Source organism: Serinus canaria, chromosome 3 (genome assembly GCF_022539315.1).
Source record: "Serinus canaria isolate serCan28SL12 chromosome 3, serCan2020, whole genome shotgun sequence".
In the NCBI taxonomy this organism is placed as follows: domain Eukaryota; kingdom Metazoa; phylum Chordata; class Aves; order Passeriformes; family Fringillidae; genus Serinus; species Serinus canaria.
In genome coordinates, this window is record NC_066316.1 from 21,659,141 (window position 1) to 21,686,248 (window position 27,108).

Genomic DNA, 27,108 nt, shown 5'->3' on the forward strand with positions numbered 1-27,108 from the left:
ACTGGGGAAAAAAAAATCATTCAGGCTTACATTTGGGAAAAATATCCCCTCTCTTAAATCATTAGGGAAACATTTATTCAGCAAAGCAAAAATGCATTAAAATATTTTATGACCAGTATTATACTATTTACAGAGATGTGATCAAATAAAGGCCAAAATGTAGTTCGTTAGCACAGGCTCGTACGTACCACTGACGAGCCACAACCGTGTTTTAAATTCCCCATACATTCCTTCCCTTTTCACAACTTACATTCTCAAAGCAAGCCCTGCTACCAAAGGCTGAAGATTCTGTATTTCATACACTAAAATACATGATGTTAAATTTTTTACATAGCAGAAATGAGGCATGTTCAGTGTCACATCTCTGTGCTTTAGAAAAATCTCCAAGAACAATATCTCAAATGCCCAGTGAAGCCCTTCTTACGTGGAGCATTTTGAATACACAGACTCTTATTTCCTGTGACATGCAGAAAAGATGAGAAAAAATATGGAAAGATGAAAGAAATAACATCAATCAGCTGCGTGAGAAAGGAAGATACCTTCTCTTTATATGAACTCTCATTGTTTCCCAGGAACACAGCATAAAAAGATAACACACTTCCTTGCATTTTGTAAAAGGCTCTTGACATAATTTGTGACTTATTAACTAGTGATGCTAAACTCACATTGCGCATAAAGCATTAGACACTGTTTCCTCTTTCTTAAAATTTAACACTGAGGAAAATTAAAATATTTTTCATGCAACGCTTATCTAATATTAAACTTTACATTTGCTTAACAGAGCACAGTCTTCACAATAACAGGGTATATTGCCAAAGGCAGCATGCAGACTTTTTGGAATTGCTCCCATCTCTTTCGGTTCACCTGTAAAAACATCTACGTGCTCCCTAGGACTGCATCTGTGGCTAGTTTTAAAGAATGACTATCCATGCAAATAGGCATAATTTCAGCATGAAATAATCTGTAAAATCCCAAAATCAAGACAGTAGTCAATGCTTAGTTTGCAACCAGGATGAAAAAAAATAAACCAGCTTTTAATACTTAGAAACATGTTTATTTTGCAGCCTGTACTCATGTATTCTGGATGTACTAAAAGAATTTTCAGAGATCTGGTGTCAGAGAGAGCTATGCAAGGGACATTATGTTTGTTTACATTACTGGTTCCTTGCATACAGGAGTGCAAAGAATGATAAAAAATATATTAAACCCAAAAAATAAAATTAATTAATGCAAAATCCAAACACCTTGACCTATAACCAGGTCACTGTCTTCAGAGATGTTTTCTTATCAAAAAGTACATTAAGCGAATTAAGTTTGGTTACCTCATGATGAAAATAATAAAATAACAACGATTTCTGTTGCAAGGGCCCAATTCTGCCACCTGGTCACCAAGGAGCATCCCACCCTCCAAGCAACGCCCCTGGAGTCCAGGGATACCAAAATCCTGTTATGTGCGGGATAGGGTCAGGCCATGCTTGGCAGTGTGTAAAAGACTGTCTCCTGCTTTTTCCCAGCTGATGCAAATGGAGCTTTTCTGGGGGCAGAATCAGGCCTTACAATTAGACCATCACCCAAAAAACCCCAAAACCTGAGGAATATCAGAAAGGCTGTTTTTGTAAAGAACTGGCCAAGGCACTGGCACAGAATAAGCCAGGGCTGAGTTTGACCTTTCAGTCCAGTGGTGTTCATTTGAAAGAGATCTAAACTAATTGGAAGACAACTGAAAGAGCTCCTGCTTATTTCACCTAAGATACTCTGAGGGCATCTACCATAAAGATAATACTTGCCAATAGGAAAAGAAAACAAACCACAAACAAAACCCACCAACACTGAAAACCTTCATGCTTTTCCTTCCTTTTCTGCAGTCAAGCTATGCTTGATTGAGAGCCAGCAATACGTTCCCAGACTCACACCAGAAACCTCATGTCAGGTTACAAGTTTTGCACTTTTCCCAGAAAATTCGAGGTGCCTGACCACGATTTCCCTCTCTCTTGCCCAATCCCAACCAAGGACACACATGGGGGGGGCTTGCTGTACCCTTGAGTCAGCAGCTCAGGAAATAGGCTGTCCTGCGCCAGGTTGGAAGGTCATTGCCATGCATCCTTCCTCCCCAGTGTCCATTTCCCTCCCCAAGCCCCAGCACCAGCCGCTGCTCCACAGCCCAAACGTGGCAGGAGGTGCTCCAGAGCCATGTCCCCTCCTTCCCTTGATGGAAGCTGAAAGCATCGGAGTTATCGCACACTTAACCTGGGTATTAAGCAACATCTCCCATTTGCCCTGCTGTTATCCTGAGCCAGCCAGGCTGCCAGCTTTAAGGCTTACGTGCCTTTCGGCTTAAATATGAGAAATAGTTCTACTTTAGCCTGACAAATCAGAACGGGTATTGAATGGCCAGTTAATATTTCATTCTCTGAGGACCAAAACCAATTTGCACCTCAAGGGGAGCGGAATGGCACGTAGAGCGGGATGCAAAATCCCAGCCACAACGGGCAGACTTCAAGACTGATTAGATTAGAACTGAATAAATAAGGAAATCTTGGGGAGGGGGAGAAATAATTAGGAAGTATGTGTCCTTTAGACAGTCACCAGTACTTTGGCTGCACATTGTCTCAAAACTCTATTTTATACATCTAAAGTCTCTGCCCAGTTCTCCAGAAAAACAGAGCTGGCAAGATAGGCTTTGGTTGTCAAGATCTACGTAGAAATCTCCAGAAGCACCATTTCTTTCCAAATTGCAGTTTTAAATTTGTGAAGGTTAAATTTGGTTTATGCATTGCTTTTGATACTCCTCGCACGCCAGGTGTAGTTTATGTTAAATTCACTGGCCACATCTCCAGCCTCAACTCGCACAACGTGGCTTCCTCAGAAACCAAACGTTTTCCACGCCGATGGAATTAAAAATCATACCAAGGACCCCAGCGCTTTCTATGTCCATCCAAAAATATAGCAGTAGTATTTCATTTACAATTTACTTTCAAATCTTTTGTTTAAGGAGATATGATTACAATGTAGCTATGAATAACCTCTTAACAGCACAGCAGCTACAGACATGGGTTTATTTCGCATCCATTTGATATGCATTGACATTTAAAATGGAAACAGATTAATTTCTAAGTCTCAAAGAGTTGCTGTTACCAAACCTTTGGCTAGAATGGTTTGTCAAAATGAGTATGATGTCAGGTATTTAACCATACTCACTATTAAGAAATCAATTTTTGTAATCAATTGTGTTAACTCATCTTGATCTAGAAAGATGTTGATCATTTTCTCCTAGATTAATTCAAACACCTACAGGATGCAAAGGAGATGTAAATTCAAACGCGCCCTCGTCAGCCCCTTTGAAGAACCCTAGCCTAACCTGAACAGCCATTAAATACACAGCACAAGAGTGCTAAACTTGATGGATATGCTTGGATGAATTCAAAGAGATATCAGTTTATACAGCTGAAATCGTTCCCATCTTTTCACAAGCCGACTACTTTCGTTGGTCCAGAGTCTGCCTGCTTCATGTCAGCCCATTATGCCAATACCACACAAGAAATTTAACATGCTTCTGCTAATAGGAATACTTAGATCTTACACTCTAACGCACTACACAGGGTATGGCTTTGCCAGAATCAGCCAGGAAGCACAGGATGAAAATTATTCTAGTCAACAGCATTTCATGCACAAAACCACAGCTAAAATTTGAAGAACAGATGACATCTGTTCACCATATCTGTTCAGTGCTAAAATCACATCAGCCACTAATGAGAAAGTGCTACCTTTTTGCACAGCTCTGACACAAGCTTTCTTGGGAGAAAGTACTACCTTTCTGTATAGTTCTAACACAACTTTTCTTGGGAGAAAAGATTATCCAAATCCCTTAGCCAAGATGTCTATCAAGGAATTTGAAACAAGGCAGTAAGGATGAGGTACTATTTGGGCAGTAAAAAACTACTTTACAAGGATTTCTCCATAAGAAGAAGCAGCACCAAAAATCAGTGCCTGATTTGCTTCAAAATTATGCTGCTTGCTCTTTAACCTTAAAGGAAAAAGCAACCCTTGTTTTATGAACCTGGTGATACCCAGGGCCCAATAGAGCAAGGTATTCAGCAATTCCTATGAATGCCAAACATCCGCAATTCCCATCAACTACAGAGCTCAGTAACAGGAGGGATTCGGCATCTCATTAGTTCAGGCCTTTAAACTGGGGAGATGCAGGGCCCTCCATCACATAGCCGTGCTCAGCACTGCTTGAGGAAACAGATCTTTTGAATGAGAAAAAGAAATCAAGCTGCTCAAAGTAGAAAACTGAAAATATTTTCCTCCTCTCAAGCCAGTTTGGTCCTTGTTATTTCACTGATCATGAACAAAATAATTCACATGGCCTCTGTGTAGAGACAATACTGCAAGGTTCTCAAGATTCCTACTCTGAATTCAGCCCAAATTTTCCAATATACTATTTTTTCCATGCTACGTGATGTCATTACATCACAATTCTTAAATTACTTAATTTAGCAGTTAGGCTGCACTTTGAGTCAGAATAAAACACTATTTAGAGACTACAAATTGCAGCATTTACAATTCTGCCCTGAATCAAATTAAACTTTTCAATTTGAAAATGTGTCCATTCTTATGAACATCTCAATTTATCAAGCAATCATAAAAGAGATAAGTTATATAAAGTGAGAGGCCTCAGAGTTCAGCAGGCAAGGAAGTTAACTGTACATACCGACAGTGCCATTCAGCGAACGCAGGATACTTTACAGAATAATTTAATAGGGAGCTCTTAGTGAAAAGTATATACATTGTACTTTTTATCACAGTTCAACTCCTGAAATGTTGATACTCTGTCTACCCTTGAGTATTAATAAACATTTCACAGAATATGATATTGCTGCTAGAGGTAAACTCTGGACGAAAAGCAGATAAAATAAATGCAAAATGAGCTTGCAGTGGTCGTAAACTTAAAGTGATTGGTGGCAACTCAGAGAAAAACTGTGACAAGAAGACATAAAGGATATGTACCACATGCAAATCTACGACTACGTACAATTCATCCTGCATATTGCCAAACCTCTACAGGCAATGGAAGTGACAAATAATCTGAGCTTTTACACCTCACGGTGACACAAACATGTTTCTGTGTCCGGCACTCAACAACACAGCACCTTCTGCCACCACGCTATGGCCACAGATGTGTGGATGCATTCCACGTGCTCCCCACCTGTCCCCAGACCCAGATGATGGGTTTGGGGTGACACTCGCCATAAGACCAGAAACACCACGGGGTCTGCTGAGCGCTAGGGACCTGTGGGAAACTAGCGGCTTTCCAAAACTCGTCCTGGCAACTTTTGCCCGACATTCAAGGGCACCTCTAGTCTGCAGCCGTGTGCCTTGTCAGCCCGGACTGAAATTCCCTACTTTGTCAAAGACATTAAGTTAATATCCCGCGTACCTGCTCTTCCGCAGCCGGGGCACAACCACAAGGACGCGACGCTGGCCTCTCGGGGAGCTCCATCCCGCCTCGGCCGCGCCTCCCGGGCCCCCCGCACCGCCCGCGAACACTGATCCCGCGCCGCTTCCCGCTGCTGACCCCGCCGCCCCGGCTCTCCCGGCACAGGGACTCCCCAGCCCCGCTCCGCAGCCGTCTCCCCCGGCGCGCACCTGCCCGCAGCGCCCCGCACCTGCCCGCGCCCCGCGCACCTGCCCCGGCCCGCGGCGCTGCCCTGCCCCACCAGACACCGCGCAGGGACCGCGGGGGTCCGCGCAACTTTCTCCTTCTCTGAAAAGAGCCGCGGGCCCCGGGGCGGCCCCGCTCCGCCCCCGCGGAGTGCCCGGTGCCGGGGAGCTGTGGCCCGGAGCCCGTCGGGCCGCCCGTTCCTGTCGAGCCCCGCGATCTCGGCGCCCCCCCAGCCCGGGCCGCGCCCCCCCCGGCGCTGCCCTGCGCGCCCTCTCCGCGCAGGCCCCACGCCCCCCAACACCGCTCCCTCCTGCGCTTTAACTCCGTGCAAACACATGGCAAAGTGAGCCGGGTCACTCAGCCGCTAAACAGAAAATCGAAAAAGCCAAGAAAGATCTCCATCAACCGCTAAGAAAGAATTAAATCCCCCCCGGAGGAAAAAAAATCAACAAACAACAAGCAAACAAATAGAAAGTACCAATAATCCTAATCTTTTCCCAGATCAAGGCTCTTATCCCGCGACTTGCATTTGATCTCTTCTCATGTGCTCGCTACCTACCACTCAAATCCCATTTTCTATACATTTCCACCATTCGCGGCTCGTCCCACGCTTGGAAATGAAAAAGTAATTGCAAGGGTAAGAAGAGTAAGAATAAGAAGTCCCTGTCCTTCCCGGCTTGGGTTAAAAAGGAGAAGTAGCGACATGCAAATGACAGGCAAATTGGAAGAGACAAAAAGCAAGGCAGCTATAATAAACAGGACAAAGAGGAGGCTCGGAGGAGCGGAGCAGGAGTTTAAAGCGGGGATGGGGAACTTCGGCGGGGACGGGGGGAGAAAGAAGCTCGGAACAACAACAAGAAGCCAAATACTCGCTGCGCTTTCCGTCCCCGCAAAACTGCCCTCCAACCCACGGAATAAAATAAAGAGCGGTCCACAAAAGGTGGCAGCGAGAGAGCGAAGGGGAAGGGGGGGAGGATCACCTAACAACGAGCAGGTCACTTACTCTTCAGCCCTGGGCAGGCTACGGTGAGCGCTCCATCGGGCTCCTTACCGCTCACAAATCCTTACCGCTTTATCTACCGGGGAATTAAAACTACTCAGCTAATAAAGTCACTGCAATTTTGCCCCCTGAAAAAGAAGCACAGGTTTGATAACGGTGATCAATATTTTGCTGGGGATTTCATCACCGCCCCCCTCCCCCCGGACCATTTAGAGCAGCCCAAGCAAGTGCGAATTTAGGGGGTAAAAAAAAAAAAAAATAAAAAAAACCCAAAAGACCTGAAAAGGCCGAGAAAGCGGGGAGGGACGGAAGGGGCGCGAAGGGGGAGCGGGTACTTACTCGGTGCAAAGGCGACGAAACTGAGCCTCGCCTTTTTTTTTTTGCCGGTGGAACGAGAGAAAGGGCGACACGCACACGCACATGCACACACACCACACGCGCCCCGCACACGCACACACGCACACGCGGACACGCGCGCGCAGCCGGCAGCCCCGCCGCTGATGAATATGATAATCGCGCGGGGGAGGGCGAGCACGGGCGGGAGCGCGGGCGGGCAGCGGCCGCGGGGCTGCGGGCGCCGAGCGGAGCGGAGCGGCGGGCGCGGAGCGGGGGCGGCGGGAGCGGCGCGGGGCAGGGCTGGGCTGGGCTGGGCTGGGCACCTGCTCTTCCGCAAGGGCCGGGGGCACAACCACAAAAAAAAAAAAAAAAAAAACAAGGGGCACAAACCCAAACAGGACGCGACGATGGCCCTCTCGGGGAGCTCATCCCGCCTCGGCCGCGCCTCCCGGGCCCCCGCCGCACGCCCGCGAACACTGATCCCGCGCCGCTTCCCGCTGCTGACCCCGCCGCCCCGCTCTCCCGGCACAGGGACTCCCCAGCCCCGCTCCGCAGCCGTCTCCCCCGGCGCGCACCTGCCCGCAGCGCCCCGCACCTGCCCGCGCCCCGCGCACCTGCCCCGGCCCGCGGCGCTGCCCTGCCCCACCAGACACCGCGCAGGGACCAGCGGGGGTCCGCGCGCGCACTTTCTCCTTCTCTGAAAAGAGCCGCGGGCCCCGGGGCGGCCCCCGCTCCAGCCCCGCGGAGTGCCCGGTGCCGGGGAGCTGTGGCCGGAGCCCGTCGGGCCGCCCGTTCCTGTCGAGCCCCCGCGATCTCGGCGCCCCCCAGCCCGGGCCGCGCCCCCCCCGGCGCTGCCCTGCGCGCCTCTCCGCGCAGGCCCCACGCCCCCCAACACCGCTCCCTCCTGCGCTTTAACTCCGTGCAAACACATGGCAAAGTGAGGCCGGGTCACTCAGCCGCTAAACAGAAAATCGAAAAAGCCAAGAAAGATCTCCATCAACCGCTAAGAAAGAATTAAATTAAATCCCCCCGGAGGAAAAAAAATCAACAAACAACAAGCAAACAAATAGAAAGTACCAATAATCCTAATCTTTTCCCAGATCAAGGCTCTTATCCCGCGACTTGCATTTGATCTCTTCTCATGTGCTCGCTACCTACCACTCAAATCCCATTTTCTATACATTTCCACCATTCGCGGCTCGTCCCACGCTTGGAAATGAAAAAGTAATTGCAAGGGTAAGAGTAAGAGTAAGAATAAGAGTCCTGTCCTTCCCGGCTGGGTTAAAAAGGAGACGTAGCGACATGCAAATGACAGGCAAATGGAAGAGACAAAAAGCAAGGCAGCTATAATAAACAGGACAAAGAGGAGGCTCGGAGGAGCGGAGCAGGAGTTGTTTAAAGCGGGGATGGGGAACTTCGGCGGGGACGGGGGAGAGAAAGAAGCTCGGAACAACAACAAGAAGCCAATACTCGCTGCGCTTTCCGTCCCCGCAAAAACTGCCCTCCAACCCACGGAATAAAATAAAGAGCGGTCCACAAAAGGTGGCAGCGAGAGAGCGAGCGAAGGGGAAGGGGGGGAGGATCACCTAACAACGAGCAGGTCACTACTCTTCAGCCTGGGCAGGCTACGGGTGAGCGCTCCATCGGGCTCCTTACCGCTCACAAATCCTACCGCTTTATCTACCGGGGAATTAAAACTACTCAGCTAATAAAGTCACTGCAATTTTGCCCCCTGAAAAAGAAGCACAGGTTTGATAACGGTGATCAATATTTTGCTGGGGATTTCATCACCGCCCCCTCCCCCGGACCATTTAGAGCAGCCCAAGCAAGTGCGAATTTAGGGGGTAAAAAAAAAAAAAATTAAAAAAAACCCAAAAGACCTGAAAAGGCCGAGAAAGCGGGGAGGGACGGAAGGGGCGCGAAGGGGGAGCGGGGTACTTACTCGGTGCAAAGGCGACGAGAAACTGAGCCTCGCCTTTTTTTTTTTGCCGGTGGAACGAGAGAAAGGGCGACACGCACACGCACATGCACACACACCACACGCGCCCCGCACACGCACACACGCACACGCGGACAGCGCGCGCCAGCCGGCAGCCCCGCCGCTGATGAATATGATAATCGCGCGGGGGAGGGCGAGCACGGGCGGGAGCGCGGGCGGGCAGCGGCCGCGGGGCTGCGGGCGCCGAGCGGAGCGGAGCGGCGGGCGCGGAGCGGGGGCGGCGGGAGCGGCGCGGGGCAGGGCTGGGCTGGGCTGGGCTGGGCTGGCCGAGCCGAGCAGCGCTCCGCACCGCCACAAGATTTACTTTAAGACACAGCTGAAGGAAACAGGAAGACTAGACGTCACACTCGGAGTGACGTGGGCCCGGCCCGGCGCCCAATCGGGAGGCTCCTTGGGACGGACGGGGGGGACGGGGAGAACTTGGCAGGAGCGGGGAGAGAGGAGAGGGGAGCGCGGGGGGGTTAGGGTCGCCCCGCCCCGTCCCCGCGGGAAGGTGGCTGCGGCCGCGCACCTGCGGCGGGGACGGACGGACGGACGGACGGACGGACGGACGGACGCGGGGCGGGAGCGCCGGCAGAAGCGGCCCGACGGGGCGCCCCGCTCACCTCTGCCGCGCACCGGCGAGGGGCGGACAACAGCCGCCCCGCGTGGAGAGGGGTGGGTGACAAACTTTAAGAGAGTCACCCCCGCGTGGGCGGGCGCTGCTCTGCGGTGCCCCATGCGGTAAAGTTTTCCGCGGGAGAAGGATTCCGCAGAGCAGTGTCGGGGCCCCAGGGTGCGCCTCTTTCGCGCGAAAAGCATCGAGCGGTGCAGCAAACGCGCGTCTGCGGGCGCTGCCGCCCCACGCGGGTCACAAACTTCGGGAGAGACGGGCCCGCGCCCGCCCAGCCCGCGGCACGGCGTCCGTCGCCGCCGCTCAGTGGCAGCGGCTCCGCCGCGCGTCGCGGGGCTGTCAGCAGCAGCCGCGCGGGCATTTTCCACGTGGGTGGCAGGAAATAAACACGAAATCGAGCATCAGGTTGCGTCGCGTGGAACAACCGGTGGTACTGAGACACGGGTCTTCTCTGCTGTCGGTCCCGGCCCCCTGCGCAGCACGACCCAAGTTTAGCTCAACTTAACCCTATCCCATCCCACTCCCGGCCGGCTCCGGTGGAAAGCTTGGGGGTAAAAAAAAATTGGGAGATAAAAAAACCCCACAGTAGTGGATCTCGGCTGGTCCGGGCGGACCGTAACCTGTCGGGCGCGCTCTGTCCCGCCCGACCGCGGCTTTCCGCAGCGCGGGACAGGGAGCACCCGCACTCCTGCCCCTGCCGCTGCGGAGGTTTGCCCATCCGCTGGCGGCAGGGAGGCGAGGCTGAACGAGGGGAAACAGCCTCAGGCTTGCGGACAGCGGGGGATACACCAGGGAGCGGGAATAAAGTCCTGCGGAGGGCCGAGCGGCAGCGGAGCGCTGCAGGGCGCTCGGCGACAGGTAAGGACGGCGCTGCCTCGCCGGGCCCGTCCGCCCGCGCCCGCCCCTTGGGGCGGTGGGAGAGGGAGTCTCGAGTGGAGGGGAGAGCCCCGATGAGGCGAGGACTGCCGGGGCAGGCGCACCAAAACTTGGCGCTCTGTGCCAGCGGCGAGGGGCCGGGCCGCACCTCGCCCCCTGCTCGCCCTACTGCCGATGCCGCCGCTGAGGCGAGCAGCTGCTCAGCTAGTCCCGCTTCCACTGTGAAGATCCGTCTCATAGAGGGGAGCCGCGGCGCCGGGCCCCACGCCTGGGTGCGGACAGGAGGCTGTGCTGAGAGGGCTGCCCTCTGTGCCAAAAGTTTGGGAGCCGGCCCGGGCAGCAAACCCGCCCTCCGGGGCCAGCCCCTACCCTGCCCGCGGGGGTGAAACGCGTGTGCCATGAGCCGGCTCCTCTGTGCCCGCCGCCGGGCCCGGCTGGCCGCCGCCTCGGGCCGGGGGGCGGCTCCGCGGTGCCTCCGCGGCGGGGAGCGGGGTCACTAACGCGGGTGCATGAGTAACGCGACAAGCCACCGCAACCGATCTCTAAGAAATCGCCTGGGACCGGCTGAAGGGACTGCCGGAGCTGTCGCAGGGGAGCTGCTCCGAGTTAAAAAATTACATGTCCCTGTCGGTGCCGGCCGCACTCGCCCTAGAGCCCGGTACCCGAGCGAGGCGAAACCTTCGGCAGCGGCAGCGGCGCCCGGCCCGTCGGGGCCCGCAAGTCGGCAGGCGGGCGGGGGCTCGGCCGCTCGGGGCTCCCCGGCCCCGCGGCACTCAGAGAGCGGCTTCTCGGGGTCGGGGACGTCGCAAAAGCCCTGCTTTGCCGTGCCGCCTTCCGAGGCCCGGCCCGGGGTCGGCGCTGGCCAGCCCCGCGCTGTGAGTGACCAGGAATCCCCGGTGTAACGGGGCGCATCCCGGGACGCTGCGCTGCTGCCGCTTTGCTCCCGCAGTCCGAGCGCTGGGCGGCCCCGCATCGGTGCCCGGTGCCCGTGGCGCCCTCCAGGCCCGCGAAAGTGCCGGGACGGCTTTGCCGAGAATTATTTTAACGTGACACCTTTCGAAACAGGGGCACCGGGCCCTCGGCCGCCGGGAGCGGTGGCGCTGGGGCGGCCCGACGGGGAGCGGCCGGGGCTGCGCTGCGCTCCGCGGGCGCGGAGAGGCGGCACGGCCGGCCCGGGGCAGGTCCCGCGTGTTTTTTCGGGGCTCGGCTGGCCAGGCTGACACACTCAGCCTCCCGGTGTAGCTGTAAGTGCTGCAGGGGCTGCGAGACAAGGGTGCAGAAGTGTGTCTGGACGCAGGAGGAGATAGGCTAAATTTGGCGGGGGAATGTCTCGCTTGTACGCTTTGCTTTTTTTTTTTTTTTTTCCTTTTTGTAGTGTTTGTTTGTTTTTTGTTTTAAAGGACACCGAGATACTCGTAGAGAAGAAGCCGAACCGTGCAAATACAAACAAATAAGTAAATAGCTGCCTCTGACATTGCGCTTCTCGCCACCGGGTCTCACCTTAACTTCAACTACTGTTAATCTACCCTAAAGAAAAACTGAGGCTCTGGGAGTGAAGCGATGTCCCCAGGGTCAAATGGCAGAGCAGTGGCAGCCAGTCTGGCCCCAGGCGTGTGCGCAGGCTTCCACCTATTCTCCAGCCCAGCTGCCTCCTTTCCGTAGCTGCTTGCAGGTTACCTTCCTCCAGCCTGTGTCTTGCAACTTTTCCAAGTCCAAACCCACGGGCCCTACGATCTGCCACACCAGGAAGCGCGACTGGAGTGAAATTCACACGTCCCGCTCCCCCACCATCTGGGGCACTGAGTGCTCCGACCCGCTCAATCCTGGAGGATAGGCAGACAGCCTCTTAAGGAATGCAAGCTGATGATTCAAAGCTCAGCATTAAAAGTAATCCCCCACCCACTACCCAAATCTTAGAGTTGGAGGAAAAGCTTTTTTCCCCTCAAGAATTTAATCCCTTAGAAGGGGTCCATGCCAGCAGCTCATGTTCAGGATTCGTAGGAAGCAAAGCCATCCCTGGTGCCTTCTCTGGGACCTGGTGGCTTGGGCAGTGTGGCAGGGCAGCCTCTGGCTGGTGTGTGTGGTTGTGTGGCTGTTTCTATACCTCACTGGCCCCAGTCCCCTGAACACCTGCAACTGTGGTCCCTGCTTGCAACCTGTCATAGATTCCAGTCTGTCTGCGAGCTCCTGTACAAGTCCTGGGTCATTTTCCTAGTAATTAATAGGCTGTAAGGTAGACACTAGTCCTCTTCTTAGCCATTTCTAGGTTATGAGGCAGTTACACTGTTTATTTTCTAAATTACTGTGTTTTGAATCCAAATGCAAAGTAAGCAATGTTCACGACGTTTGGATGCAAAGCCTGGGTGTGCTCAGGTTTGTGGGTTCTCGTCTGCTCTGCTTAACGCTTGGTGTATGTCACAAACTTCAGGTCAAAATACCACCTGTCCTCCAGATATGAGGGTTGTCAGTTCTGTGTTCAAAACAAAAATCCTCCAAATTTTGGTGCCTCTGAAAAGTTTTGCTGCAAGTTGACGGCTTTCTGTGCTTGCATTCCATTTTTTAAGGAAAAAAACAAACAGATGCAAGAAACTTGGAAAACTTTTGCAGTGTGCCCGTGACCATGAGTGATTCCTCTGCCCCTTTGGAGTCTGACAGCAAAATTGGAAGTGACAGGGGTATATTGTTGAAACTGCCTTTTCTTTGATCATTTTCCTTGCTGTGTCTGTTCCAACTAAATGAGGCAACAGGGCTACGAATACATGTCAGGCTTTCTTTTTTATTTTCTTTTTTATTGTCTTTTTTTTTTTTTTTCAGGGGTGGGAAAGGCCCAAGTATTCTTGGGCATAAAAAGAACACCCCACAACCACAAAGGCCTGATTCTGCTCTTCTGCTGATGTAAATTAAAAATAACTGTACTTATATCAACAAAGCATCATCAGTCTGGGTGAGAAAGAGAACCATGTGCCTGATGTGTGTAATTGCTGAATTTAGAGCCTTCCCTTGCTTTCCTTTGCCTGGCTCCTCGTTTCAAAAGGGAAACCTTTGGAAGAAAATGCCTTGAACCTGGAGAATGAATACAGCCTGGGTGATTCAGCACAGTGAAATTTAATTCAAGAAACCAGTATTGAAGGAAATAGAATTGTTAAAAAATAAAATAATTTTAAAAAAAGTCACAACCTCCAGAGAGGAGAAAGTGAACTAAACTAATCCTATTAAACATGGTAGCATGTTTCTGTGCAGCTCGCTGAGAGATTAAGCACAGGAAAAGGGATAAGTGCTGCTTCAGTTTCACTAAACTAATGTGACAACTTGTCATTGGAAATCTTTACAGCTTGTTAGCAGATGACTAGCTGATTCAGATATGTTTTCTACCATTTCCTTTGTGTCTGGGGGTGATTTTTTTTCTTTCCTGTTCCTTTCTTATCCATACTGCTTTATTTTGCTTTTTAATCCTTCATGTCTCCTTCAAGTCAAAACATTTAACTTGCTTTAATCAATATTTTGTTTTGAAGATGTCCCTTGACCTTTTATTTGTGCAAATTAACCTTCAAGGGCAACTCATTCATTCATTAACCTCAGTGGGATGCCATATCCCTTGTACATGGCATTTTAGGATGCATAAAACATTATGAATGCTTAGACATATTGCAGTGAATGACTGTGATATGCTGTGTTAACACTGCTGCTTCGTAATATATTATTTTTTCTTCCATCTCCCCCTCCTTCTTTAACTCTTTCATGTCTTTCTTTGTATTTTTTCTCTTTTCTTTTAAATTTCTTTTCTTTTTCACTTTTTACTTTTACTTTTCTTTTCTTTTCTTTTCTTTTATTTTCTTTTCTTTTTTTTCATTTTCCTTTTCTTCTATTTTCTTTTATTTTTTTTTTCTTTTCTTTTTCTTTTCCTTTTCTTTTCTGTTCATTTCACTTTTATTTTCTTTTTCTTTTCTGTCTTTTCTTTTCTTTTCTTTTCTGTCATTGGTACTTTCGTTCATCTTTTGTTATTCTCTTACCTTTCTAAGTCAGTTGTTTTCTCTAGTCTAGTAGTTTTGTTGGTGTTTCCTGTCCAGGACAAGAACACAAATAGAACTTTAATAAGGGTGGACAATTATTATCCTTAGTCCATTTCATTTCAAAAAGCAGGTGTCCAATGATTTACGCCAAAACATCGCTGAGGAGTTCGTTATCTCTATAGTGACTCTGTGCTGTGACGATCTTTATCGTACTTCTCTCTTGCACCGGCGGTAAGGCAAGCGCAGCGGCGTGGGAGGTAGGTAATGGAGCAGGCGAGAGGATGCGCGCGTGCGCGGGGAGAATTCTTCCGTTCTCGGCTCTGCTCGTGCCGTCTGTCGCTGTCTGCTATCTGGCGTGCGATGACTGGCGGTGTCGGTTCGCCGCGCGGCGCGGCGTCTGCGCTTTGCGCGCTCTCGGGCGTGTCTGTCTCCCTTGCGCTTCTGCCTTCGCGGCGCGGCGTGCGGTGTCGCGGCGCGGCCGCGGGGCGCGCCCGCGTGCCTGCGGCGCTTTCTTTCTTGTCGCAGTCGTCGGCTCGGAGCGGCGCGCCGGTGTCGGGAGCGGGCGTCGCGTGCGCGGTGTCGTGTGCGCGGCGCGTCGCGGCGCGGCGGGCTTTTTTTTTCTTCTCCTCCCCCCCTTCCTCTTCCGGGCCCTCCCCCCCCCCGGCCCGGCTTTGCTTGTTGCGTCCCCTGGACCCCCCCCCCCTGTCACAAATCCCTCCCGGTGTACACTAGTGCCGCTAATCCGCCCAGGCCATAGCCTGTTGTACTAGCGGCAGTCTTCCTTTGTTCTCGGTGTCGCGGCTCGCCCTTGCTTTCTTCCCAACACCTGGACCCCTGCCTTATTCCGCCACGCCCCCCAAGTTGGACATGGTGCTCCTTCTGTGTACTCACCAACTCCCCGGCCCAGGTGCACGTGGGCCTCGTTAAGACGGGCACACCACCTGCCGTGGGCTGTGCTCCACCAAGGGGTATTACATCCGGCTCTTCCGAGAGAAACTTGTAGAGAAAATTTACGGATGGGGGAGGGCGAACCCATAAGCCTTCAGCAATCATCAGCTTGCACTCCCCGGACCACAAATTTTTATATGTTTACCTTTGTGGCATGTTACATTGCTTTGCAGCCGACTGGTCCAGAGAGCATGGTTTTGGATTGAGAGATAAAGTAGTTCAAATCTGTCAATAATTAACTGTCACTCAATTAAGGCTTTCTTAACAAATTAGCACTTGGTAGCACCTAGGGTGCAGGTTTTTCATGGGAAAAGGCTGATGGAGTGATGGCCATTAAGTTTGCCCACTGAGTATCAACTAATGTCCTACTCAGTTTAAACACCACTGTGTAAATTTGGTGAATCGTTCCCAAACCCCATTCCCGCCAGGTTGCTTTTAAGACTAACTGTTTGTGCCCTCCCAGGCTCAACCTTGCAGGTCAGTGCTAAATCAGAGAGCTATCACTGATTCATCAGGGCTTCCTGGCTGTCAGCCCTTTTGGAGCACCCTGATGTAAATGAGGCTGTAGGTCTGAACTCACAGAAATTGTGTGGAGCCCTCCTAATACGCTGCAGGTCCCTTAGAAAGGATGGATCAGAGTTCCATAGGCTGCCTCCAGTGTAGATCACTGTGATGTGTTTCTCACTCAGGGCCTTGGTCTCACCCCACCTGCTCTTTCCACTGGGTTGGTACAAAGGTTAAAAGGGAAAACCTTCCAACCACTTTATCCCATGAGGAAATTCTCATCCAAGCATCTGCCACCCAGCTGTAACTTTGTTTCACTTCCATCCCCATGTGGCCCTGGATACCTGGGTCCAGCAACACTTCCCATGAGAAATGCCATGCATTTCCAGAAACATTGCAAAATTCCATTTCTATGCTTCTCTCTCAGATTCCTGCAATAATCCTTCTGTGCCAATAGAGGAATTATTGTTTTCTTTCATCCCTTTCATCCCTCTCTGAACTAGTTGTGCCATGGGTATGTCATCCCACTCTTCCTCTTAATTCTCCAATCAGAAGTTAAAAGTGAGTGTCAGATGTCCTTCAGAGCCAGCAGAGCCATCCCAGCTCACATCAGCTGGTCTCCAGCCCCACGTTTGTGCACACTGCTGGATCGATGCTGCTGGGATGGGAATTTCCTTGGTTCTGAATTCACAGCAAGCAGCAGACTCTGGGAGCAGTGATCATTTGTCACATCAGCCCTGCCAAGGCAGGAGCTGCCCCTCCTGAGTCAGAAACTCCTCAGTCTGCTGAGTCCTTTGCTCTCAGTCAGCATCCAGTTCTCCTGGTGTCACACGCAGTTGCACCTCCAGGAGGTGTAGCAGCCGAGTCTGTTGAGAGCTCCAGTGCAAACTCTGGCAGATGCAAGCTCTGATTCATGCTGTATTACAGGAAGGGCTGCGAGATGGAGGCTGGTTTTAGCTTCAGCTCTGATTCCTTCCTCTGACAGGGTTTATTCTCAGTATGGGTTTGGTTAAATCGGTCACTCCTTACCTCACTGAATAGCTTTCCTTCTCTTTTGACCAAAGCATGCCTTACCTGCAGTGGGGGCCAAAGCAAGTCTGGACAAAAGTTTAAAAACAAAATTTGGGAAGCTTTCCAGCTTGTTCTTTTTGAGTGAAGACCTTGGGGGATGCACTCTGTTGCCTCATACAAAAACTAATAATGTAAAAACTAATGCAGCTTTCTTTCTATCAATCATATTGGATGGAAGAACTGCCAGAGAGGGACAGATCTTAGCCAGCACCACCCCACCGAGGTTCAAAGATCTGAACTCTTTCAGCAACCTCCATGTGGAGATTTTAAGAGCACATTTAAAACATACTTTGTGCTGTCCTGTCCTGATACTTGCATTAAAAGTCTTAAGAAGTTTAAAACCATTGAGCAGGAGAAAAGGAAGCATATTTGATGGTTTCAAACTCTACCCTATCCTGTTGAATAATCAAAGCTGGGAATGTAATTTAGTTTTATAGACTTACATTCTATTGATTGGTTGAGGTTTTTAAGAAAGAGGAAGATATTTCTGTAGAGAGATTATAACCTGGGGGAAAGATTTTTTTTTTTGTGATCTGAATTAATTTGGCTTTTATATTATATAGGAACAGCTTTTTGGAACCTTTTGAAGAATTCTTTTCCAATAGTTATTCCCATTATCTGAAGATTTCATCCAATCTGTCACCTCTAAGGACTCATTCTGGCAAGGCATTAAAGGACAACTTTTTCAGGGGCAGAGAGGCGTCTAATGGCCTTTCAAAATATTTGCAAAAACTATACTATTAATCTTAATGGAACCGAGGTGCCAGGGTGGTTCTGTAAGGTCCTGAACAAGCCAGTGGTTTTAGGAGCCTAGAGCAGTCCATATCCAAAACTGTCCCTGTGGATCATCCAGCTCAGCAGAGCTGAGGCACCACGCCAGAGCAGTCCCACGGCGGGCAGGTACCCGGGGACACCTCGGAATCCTTCGGGAGGCAGCAGGCGCTTTCCCCACACCCGCGGGCTCCAGCAGAACCTCTCCCAGCCCTGCTTCCTTTGCAAGGTGTCCTCATGGTGGTGTCAGCTCCCCGCCTTCCACAGGAAAGCCCCCAGTTAGGGTGTCTCCCCTAGAGGTGGGAAATCTGCAATTTAACACTTGCCTCGTTCCAAAGATGTGCAAAGTCACAGCTCTCTTCTCTCTAAAAAAGTCTGTTGCCACCAGTCTGTGGGACAGGATCATTCCTACGCTTCCTGTGCTGTTTTTTTTGTTTGTTTGTTTGATTGATTTCCAGTGACAGAAAGGGACCAAAGAATCACAGAATCAAAAGGAGAAAAAACAAATAAGCCTGACTTTGTGAAAAAGGTGATTAAAACAGGAATCTAGAAGGGAACAACACACTGCTTCCAGGACTGAGTATTTTACCATCTCTGATGGTTCTGCCAATGCAGAGCGCAGCACAGGCCCAGGGAGGAGGGCCTGGGAGTCCCTTTGCCCAGGTGATGATGCTCTGAGCCTGTTTGTGGTCCCGACAGTCTGTGAGCCTTTCTGAAATGCTGCACAGCTCTGCCGGAGTGGATGGAGGCTGTTGCAGCAATTAACGTAAAGGCACTAACATCTTTTATGGATTTTAGCCTTGAGTAGCTGAATCATTAGGTACCTACATAATGTAAAAATCATCCCACAGTGCCCTAAGCTCCCACTGAAGTTACTGTGTTTACATGCAGCACAGCAGGCCCAAAATAATGTAGGTGCCTTTTTATGAAAAGGAAATACATCCCTGACATAAAGGTCAAATGGCATTAATAACAACATTAATAATTTCAGAGGGCTGTGCTATTGAATTCTAGGAAAGATTGGACCTGTTTGGCAATACTGTTTAGTTGCTTTTACAACAGAAATACGCTGTTTACCTCCTGAGAGGTTCATAAGGAAAAAAAAAATCCAATCTATATCAATGAGTAAGATATTTTCCTTACCAGAGATATTGATTTAAATATTGACTTCGCTGCTGGAGGGTTATTTCACTCCATGTTGCAGATACTCACTGTCAAGTGACATGTGTTTTATGTACTAATAAAAATGTGATTTCTGGCACAGTAATCTTATCTGGATGATTCTGATTTTTTGTGTTCAGTTTGGTTTGAAGCAGTTGTCCTTTCTAAAACTGAGTACTTATTTTCTTCTGCATGTCCGTGCACTTCACCCCATGTGAATTACTTGCAACTAAGATCAAAACAAACAAACATTTAAAAAACCCTGTACACAGCCCCTTTGTCCTATTAGTTCATTTTCCTTTCAATCTTTCAGCAATGGGTTTAGGCTCTGCAAGACAGAAGTTCTTTATTTAGCAACAGTAAAGGTGCCTCTGCAGAACCTGTTACAGCTTGTCAGAAAACCAGCCCGAGTGTGTTCTGGGACAAGGACTGTCTTTTTATTGCAGGGTTATACAACAGCTCTCACGTTGGCTTGCTGACCCCGATCAGGCCTGGTGATAATGACAATGACAACAACAGCTTATGCCACTGAGCAGCAGCCCCACGCTCAGGAGGGCTGTGACACCTCCCATCATGGGCCAGACGTGCCAGCTCCTCTCGTGCAAAGCACTAGCCCAGGAGGGAAAAAAAGCCCCAAAGAGTAAAAATCCCAGCCCCCTGAAACTGCCAATTTATAGACATGAGGATTTACTTGTTCCACTGGAGCGTTGCACCCATGAAGCAGAGGATGTTGCTGAGCAGTTTCACTGATGCTAAAATTCTCATTGCTGCCCTGCTGGTTCTCCCTGCAGAGCCTGGATCCACGCACAGGGGTGGAATTGCACACTCCAAAGGAACCTGCTCTGCAGTGCTGCCATGCAGCTTGGCAGCACCCAGGTCTCCTGGGACTGGGAGCCCAAGGTGAAGGACAACCCTTGGAATGCTCGTGGTGTCTCCCTGTTTGTCTTAAGCACCATCGGGAGCAGGTGAAAAGTGAGGCAATGGTAGCGCTCACACATTGGCTCTTTGGCACCGTTGGCAATCACCAGCTCCTTGCAAGTGGCATGACAAGGGAATAGGGTTATTTTCAGAAGGGAATTGCATGCAAAAGGTTAGTCCTGGTCTGAAATTCCTGAGGTTAGCTGTGCCCATATCTTCTAGGCACTATCCAGTTCACAGCACAGGAGCGCTGGTGCCTGCACACAGGAAGATGGGCTTTGCCTGGCTAAAGTCTCCCTGTAAATCTTTTACTTGGGAATGCCGAATTTCAGACCGTACCTATGGATCTAAGGCCTTTGCACAGCTCAGGACACAAAGGGGGCAGAGACAGACCCTCCTGGATGTTGTTCACAGCCAAGAAGTGGAGAAGCTGGCAGAAAGGCAAATCTCAGACCCTGTTAGGAATCACTTCCCTGCATCAACTCCGCTAGTGGGGGGCTGTGGTGAGCAGAAGTTGTTTATTTTGGAAGAAACAGGGAGACAAACAGGGCTTTGGGCCACTTGCAGGTTTTTTGTTTGTTTTTTTTTTTTTTTACTGGAGAGAATTTACAACAAACATGAGAATTGGAACCATGGCACAAATTCACTGTGCATTTCAATAGAGGTTACTTAGCTTAGTTATATTTCTTTCTGTCTACTTGCACACAAGGAATTTTTCTTTTTCTTTGAGTACAATGTTTTAAATTAAATTTTGGGGAAACTAACGTGACAAGCAAAGTCTTTATTAACCCCAGCAGTGTAATTTCTCATTACAAGATTGTGATTCAGAGGAAGCAGCGTTGCTAAAACAGCTTCTGAGTCCTAGCAAAAATGACAGTTTTCCTCAATCAGTTCCTTTTGTGACCTTGATCTGAACCTTAATCTGTTTTAGCAAAATTCTTTTTATTAGCCATTCATTCTTAATCATACCGCTAATTTTCCTGTTTTTAAACTATCAATTTAAGGCTGCTTTTTCGTGGAACTAATCAAGGCTGATGTATGTTATTTTGGCTATGAATTCTAATAATTATTCTTAAGAGTTTTTTAAGTCTGCATTTTCCATAGATAACTGTCAAAATTGTAGATAGGGAAGAATGGCTCGTTTCTGTGATATGGCACATCCAAGTCTGCTTTCTTATCTTTAGTGAAAATAACCATTACGAGCATTGGGTAGGCAATCCGAGCCTCACCTTCTTTTCTTTCCTTCCATCAGCAGTTGCTTTTCATTAGTATTATTATTGCAGACAAGCATCATTGGGAGGAAGAAGGGTTTTCAGGATCAGGCTCCATTTGAGATTTTTAGAATAAAAGAATAAACATATTCTTGCAGCTGTCTCACAGAGATTGTAAACTGTTGTAGCTAGTGAGTAGTGATTTTTCTTTGCCTAAGATATTAAGGAACAGATTGTGTTACTATACTTATCTCTACCTTTACAAACAAATACATCAGGGAAATATGTCGGGCAGAAGAAACCGCGCTTGTTATCCAATGCCTAGCGACACTGACTACAGGTTTTTGCACTTTTTGGCGAAAGCTTCCAAACATATTGTGGCTTGGTTAAGCTGCGAATTCCTAGCAGCATAAAGGGAGCCTTTCTGTGCCCGTCGTGCGCGCTCGGCTCTCGGGCAAAGGCAGCAGCTCGCCGCTGCTATTTGTCATTCCTGCGGCAGCCGCGCAGGGATCGCAACCCCTTGTCCTGGGCTTTGTACCCACCAGAGACGCTTCTTCCCCCGCCGGACTGATTAACATCACGGCGGGGCTATGATCTTAAAAGCCTGGCACTTCTGATTAGGCTTTTGTTGAAGTTTGCAGAGCTGACTGAGTACCGGGGGCTTTGTGCCTGTGCAGCCGGGTGGTTGCAGGGGGTAGCGCTCAGCCCCCCCAGCTAGAGGTGCCGTTGGAGCAGCACTTGGGGAGAAACTTTACAAGTGTTTTCCAGCCTAAACCTCTCTCTCTGTGCTCAATGGGACTTTGTCAAGTGACGCACTAACATTTCGTTAGGAAGTGAAGCAGATTTCTTAATTGCAAGTGAACTAAGCTTGACAGATAGGATTTTCTACTCTAAAGAGGGAGGAAAGCCAGAAATTTGGGGGTTTTGTGTGTTTGCTTGTCGTTTTTTGTTTTTTTTTTATGAAAGATGCTCAGATGTCTTGGTAATAAGTTCCCATGCCAGATGGAAGGCAATGGCTGGAAGAGTAGAGGAACAAAGACTCTTCTCAATCTTTTTCCCTAATTAAATCCCTTTTTTCTGTAAAAGTGCAATGTTTTCCCCACCAGTTTGAAAGGACTGCCATGTCTGATTGTTTGAAAAGCTATAGGTTAATTGTGTTATATGTATCTGTAGAAAAATTAATGCTATATGCAAAAATGGATGAAAGTGCTCAAATAGCCCATTAATTAACTTAGCCCTATTGTTAGCAGGGTTGGCATTAGAGGAAAGAATAATGCCTTTTCAATCCGAAACCTTCCCTCCCTCCCCATCCATTTTATCTCTTCTTGTCACTTCCTATTAGCTGATCATGACATCTTATCTTTTTCCTGAAGGGTGGGCCAGAAGATTACTTTGGAGCTCATGTAAGTGACACTCCAAGGTTTGGCCGGCGGCAGGTTCAGCGGCCCCGGCCCCCGGAGCCGCGGGATGTCATCCCTGTGACATGCCTGGAAACCCCAGCTCATCCCTCAACTGTCCGGTCACAGCAGCATCTCCGTCATGTTGCACTTCCAGCCTGTCACTGGCATGGGTTCACACTCCTCTCCCGGGAACCCTGCTCGCTTTTGCTGAGGACTGTGGTTTTATTTTTAACATGGAGTCCTTCACATCAGTGGCACCGAGGGTTTCTTTTGCAGGATGGCATCCTGCTGTAGGAGGGAATGATGGGGATCCTGCACCAAATGTGCTAGGAAGGGAGCTGTGCATTAAAGTACACTCTTTTTTCCATCCCTCTGTGGGGAGGAGTTTTTGGGAGACCTCTGCCTGCCTGGATGTGTGGGGCTGTCCTAGCAGCTTTGCCCCACAGCAGCCACCTTGTCCCCAGAGCCCAGGATGCTCCTGGTGAGGGAACTCATCCAGAGCGCTCCCACCAGCTGTAGCCAGACATTATGGCTCGTGCTGGAGGGACTCGCTGCCGGCACCGTAATTGCAGGCTAGCTGGATTTTTGCTGTGGTATTACAAATTCCCTCAGGGAAGCCCACAGCTATGACCATTTTCATGGTAACATTGTCAGGCATGAGTCATTTTCTTCCCTCTCTGTCTCTGTTTGTCCTCTCTCATACACACACTCAAAAATGCAAGGACAAATCAAAAAACTGGTAAATAAAATTTAAATGTTGCTTTAGTGCATTCTCAGCCCTCTTCTTCTGGCTGAGTATATAGTTTGATCAGTTTGAGATACTTTTTTTTTTTGCTATGAGAATGTGGCATAAAATATATGGACTGTGTGGATGTTGATACTGGAATGATGACTTCTTTATCTTATGCTTTACCTTTTTTTTTTTTGCTGTATTACTTTTAAGAGTGTTTTGATTAAAAGATTAATCAGTAAAACTAATCCTTAGACAACAACTCATATCCAATATAAAAAACCAGGAAACTGGCAAAGTAAGTAACAGGGTCACTGTTTAAGAATTTTTTCACTTGTCACTTCTTCATTGATACTCCAGGTCTGCTAAGCTTATTGTCACCCTTTCCCTAAACATCTGAATACATGCTCTGTGTGTCATCCCATTGTATTGCACTGGCTACATTATCATATCTTACATAAGTAAGTACTTGCAGGGCTGGTGGGCTTGACTGTGAACCAACTTTCTGGTGTATTCTGAAATGTTCACTTTGGTGCCTTAAAAAAAACAAAACAAACCAAAAACCAAAACAAAACAGAATTTCACTGAAAGAAAGTTAGCGGAAAAACTGTGAAATTGGAAAGCTGGAGGTACCTAAATTAAGGTTGCTTTTGCAAGACACATGTGGCAGACTAATTCAGACATCCTGATTGTCCTGAGCAGCACTGCATGGGAAACTGCTGCTGAACCGCACAGTCTTAAGTGGGAATGGATTTGATTTCTCCCCTCTCCTCTTTTTTTGTCACTCTCTCTTCTTCAGCAAAATACTGAAGAAAACAGGGCTTGTGGAACGAGTGCTGTGTGTGCCTAACAGGTAGAGGGGAAGGGCTGTAACCTAAAATATTGGGAGGCTCTGCTCAGCTGATCTTGGGGAGCATCAGAATGATGGATTGCTGGTAGAGTGAAAAGCAGGGAAAACTGTGTATCACAGTGGGTGTCTGGGTGAATACTTTGGATGCAGTGACCAGATCTGTGTGGCCAAATGTGTGCTGAAGACACCGCCAAGGACATGTGACCATGAGTTTGCCAGAGAGGCCTCAGGTTTTGTACTTTGTTAGATTTACGTTTGTGGAGTGAGCAGAAGTTGAATAATTTATGGTGGTGACCACTTAGATGCCATATGTCATGGTTTTTTTAAACCAGTATGGGTTTTTTAATACACAAAAGGGAACAGACACTGGAGCTGAACTTTCTTCGTTTTATTCAAGAAGAGAATGCTTAAAATGCTTGGAGAAAAGGGAGCCCTTTTTATAGTCTTTGAATCTGCACTAGACTTGACTAGTCAGCGTAGCTCTGTTTTTGCAATGAAAAATAAAAACAGTGATTGCACAGTGTCACACACAAGAGGAAGCAAGACTTTTACACAGGTCTCAGTAAAAGAACATACTTTAGTGCGGTTCTAAAGTTTAGTGAAAGCCTATTTCTGTCCATTGTTTAAAAATGCATATTTAAGTGAACAGCCACTCAATTCCCACCCCAGTATAGAAATGGTAGCCTCGATGTCACAGGCAAATTTTTGTAGGTGGTTAGCACTGATATTTCTGGGACATTACATTGGAAATATTCTATTGTGTATTTTATTTTGCTGTGAGAAACATGAAATCCTTGCAAGCTCAGAGTTCACATGTCCTTTTAAGTCTTAAAATATGTTAATTTTACATGCCAAAGTCTTAAGAAGTGTTTGACTGCCCGTGGCTTTTGTGTGCATCTCCAGATGGCAGATGCCATTTTGTGTTTCACATTAATTGAGTAAATTTCCTTGCTCTTTGTACATATTGCAGAGGAAGCCATTCTCTGCTTTCAATAGGACAGAACAGCTCTTTGGCATCAAACCCTTCTGGTCTGGTGGTACTAAAACTGTTTTAAGGTGGAATTCTGAGAACAAGCTTTTGGCAATACAGATTTCCTCTATTGTAGATGAAAGTCAGACATTTAACAGTTATCTTAGAAATATCTTGAGGGTTTTTCCTGCTGAATTGTGAAACAAACCAGATAGGGTAACCTCAGGGGCTGAAGACATAATAAGATATACGTTTTTTCAATATTCATTTAGCTAAAGAAAAAAAAAATATTCTTTCATCTTGAAGGGCATTGTTTTTTAGGGTTTTTTTCCCTGCCAGTTTTGGTTTTCCCCCCTCTCACTTTCTAGATAAAAAATAAAAAGAGCTCCCAAGGCCTTTAAAACACTACATTTTGTCCGAACATCAGGTCAGCTGTAGGAATTTGCAGTATTGCTTTCTGGGACACAGGCAATGGAAGAGGGTGTGAGAAACACCTGAGAGATCCTGCCCAGTGCTGGGAAGCAGTGATGGGCACCCCACTGGACATCTTCATGGACACACCAAATCCTCTTCCAGCACAAAGCCCTTGGGATCCATGTGGCACCGAGCCACGATGCCTGAATGCACCCCCCACCCCTCACATAAGGGCATTTTAAGTTTAAAAGCTATGGTGCTCTGCATAAAAAGGTGTAACAGTTCTATAACTAAACATGCCCTAAATCCAGATGAATTTCTATATGGAGCTACTAGGATTTATAAAAGTTAGGTGTTTTTGAGGAGAATTCATGAGAATGTGTGCACATCAGCACCTTAGAAGTGGCTTGATATGTTTTTATACCAAGTTAAAATAAGTCCAGCAATGAGATTCTTAATGACTTTTTAAAAATTTTTCCTGTAGGTTCACTCTTCCAAACTCCCTGTAGAAGGGAGGCCAAACAAATTTCCTGTCTGTTTGAAAAAGAATATAGAAGACAGAAGTTAATGTTCATCAAAGAAACCAAGATTATATGTCATGTTAGTAATCAGATTTTTATCATGGTAAGTGGTGTCCAGATATAGTTGAAGTGGGCAGTGTACATAATAACATAATTATGGGTGTTATAGTGACGTAACAGCAGCAGGAGCTCCGCTCCTGACTCCTTTGTTTTCCATTCACACCCACTATGATCCACTGCTATATTTAGTTGTTTTTCACAGTGCTACCTAATACTGTCATCGCAAGAATTTTTTTTTTAAAGTAATAAAATAAAGATAAGACAGTATTGATTTTCCGTGGAAGCTGAAACACTGGAATCTTTTCTTGCAGATGACAATTCAAACCGAGGGGGAGGGTGGGGTTTTTTTTTTGTTTTGTGTTTTTGTGATAGATTATTGTCATCTTTTGTGTGTGAAATGCAATTGCGGTCGAGGCAGAGCGGCAGCTGGTGGGAAGCGTCCCAGTGCCACTGCCTTCTGCGAGCTGGGACTATCTGCGGCTGAGGAGCTGCTCCAGACAATTTAAGGCAAGCTCGTGGAGCATGAAAGAACTGAGATTATTACATAACTAAGTGGTGTTTGGGGATTTAAAGAAAGGAAGTTTTGACTGCTGAATTGCTGTACTTTAACAGTTCTCAGTCTATCATTTTTGGCACTGCTCGTTTGCATGGAGCTGCAGTTCCAAAGGCACCCAAAAAGCAGCCCTGTGCTTCTCAGGTAGTGCTGGCAAGGTGTAGGGCAGCCCAGCTCAGCCCCTGGGTGGTGTCTGCAGCAGAGGACGTGTCATTCTGCTTAAACTCCGTTGCAACTGTGCTTCCCATGCCTGGAAGTTAGGCATTGCAATTCTCCCAAAAGAAAAGATCTCATTTTCAAAGAACAGCTTTTGTGGTCAAATACACCTGCTGTGGTGAACTAATTATTGGTATGTGGGGCTGTGTGACACCTGTCGGCATTTTGCTTTGGCCCACAACAAGAAAAAAAAGAGGTTTAATGTCTCATGGAGCACTGGTTTTCCATCTATGTCCTTGTTATCACAGAACTGGCTCCTGAATTAAAGCAAAGGCTTTGTCAAACACCACCAAATCAAGTACACCGCAAGT

The 27,108-nt window shown here is 48.4% G+C and overlaps 2 protein-coding genes across 2 annotated transcripts in view; one reads left to right on the forward strand and one right to left on the reverse strand.

Moving 5' to 3' along the window:
- PROX1 (prospero homeobox 1) overlaps positions 1-7,183 on the reverse strand; it is a 49,617-nt gene extending 42,434 nt beyond the window's left edge. The window contains exons 1-2 of the mRNA XM_050973070.1: positions 7,005-7,183; positions 6,669-6,793 (exon numbers count right to left, since the gene is read on the reverse strand). The gene's annotated coding sequence lies outside the window, so the exon portion shown is untranslated. The remainder of the gene's footprint in view (positions 1-6,668; positions 6,794-7,004) is intronic.
- A 2,535-nt stretch (positions 7,184-9,718) lies between these two features.
- LOC127059474 (uncharacterized) overlaps positions 9,719-27,108 on the forward strand; it is a 60,110-nt gene continuing 42,720 nt past the window's right edge. Inside the window, exons 1-3 of the mRNA XM_050973080.1 lie at positions 9,719-9,723; positions 9,756-9,988; positions 10,200-10,471. Of these exons, the coding sequence (XP_050829037.1) occupies positions 9,719-9,723; positions 9,756-9,988; positions 10,200-10,471 (510 nt within the window). The remainder of the gene's footprint in view (positions 9,724-9,755; positions 9,989-10,199; positions 10,472-27,108) is intronic.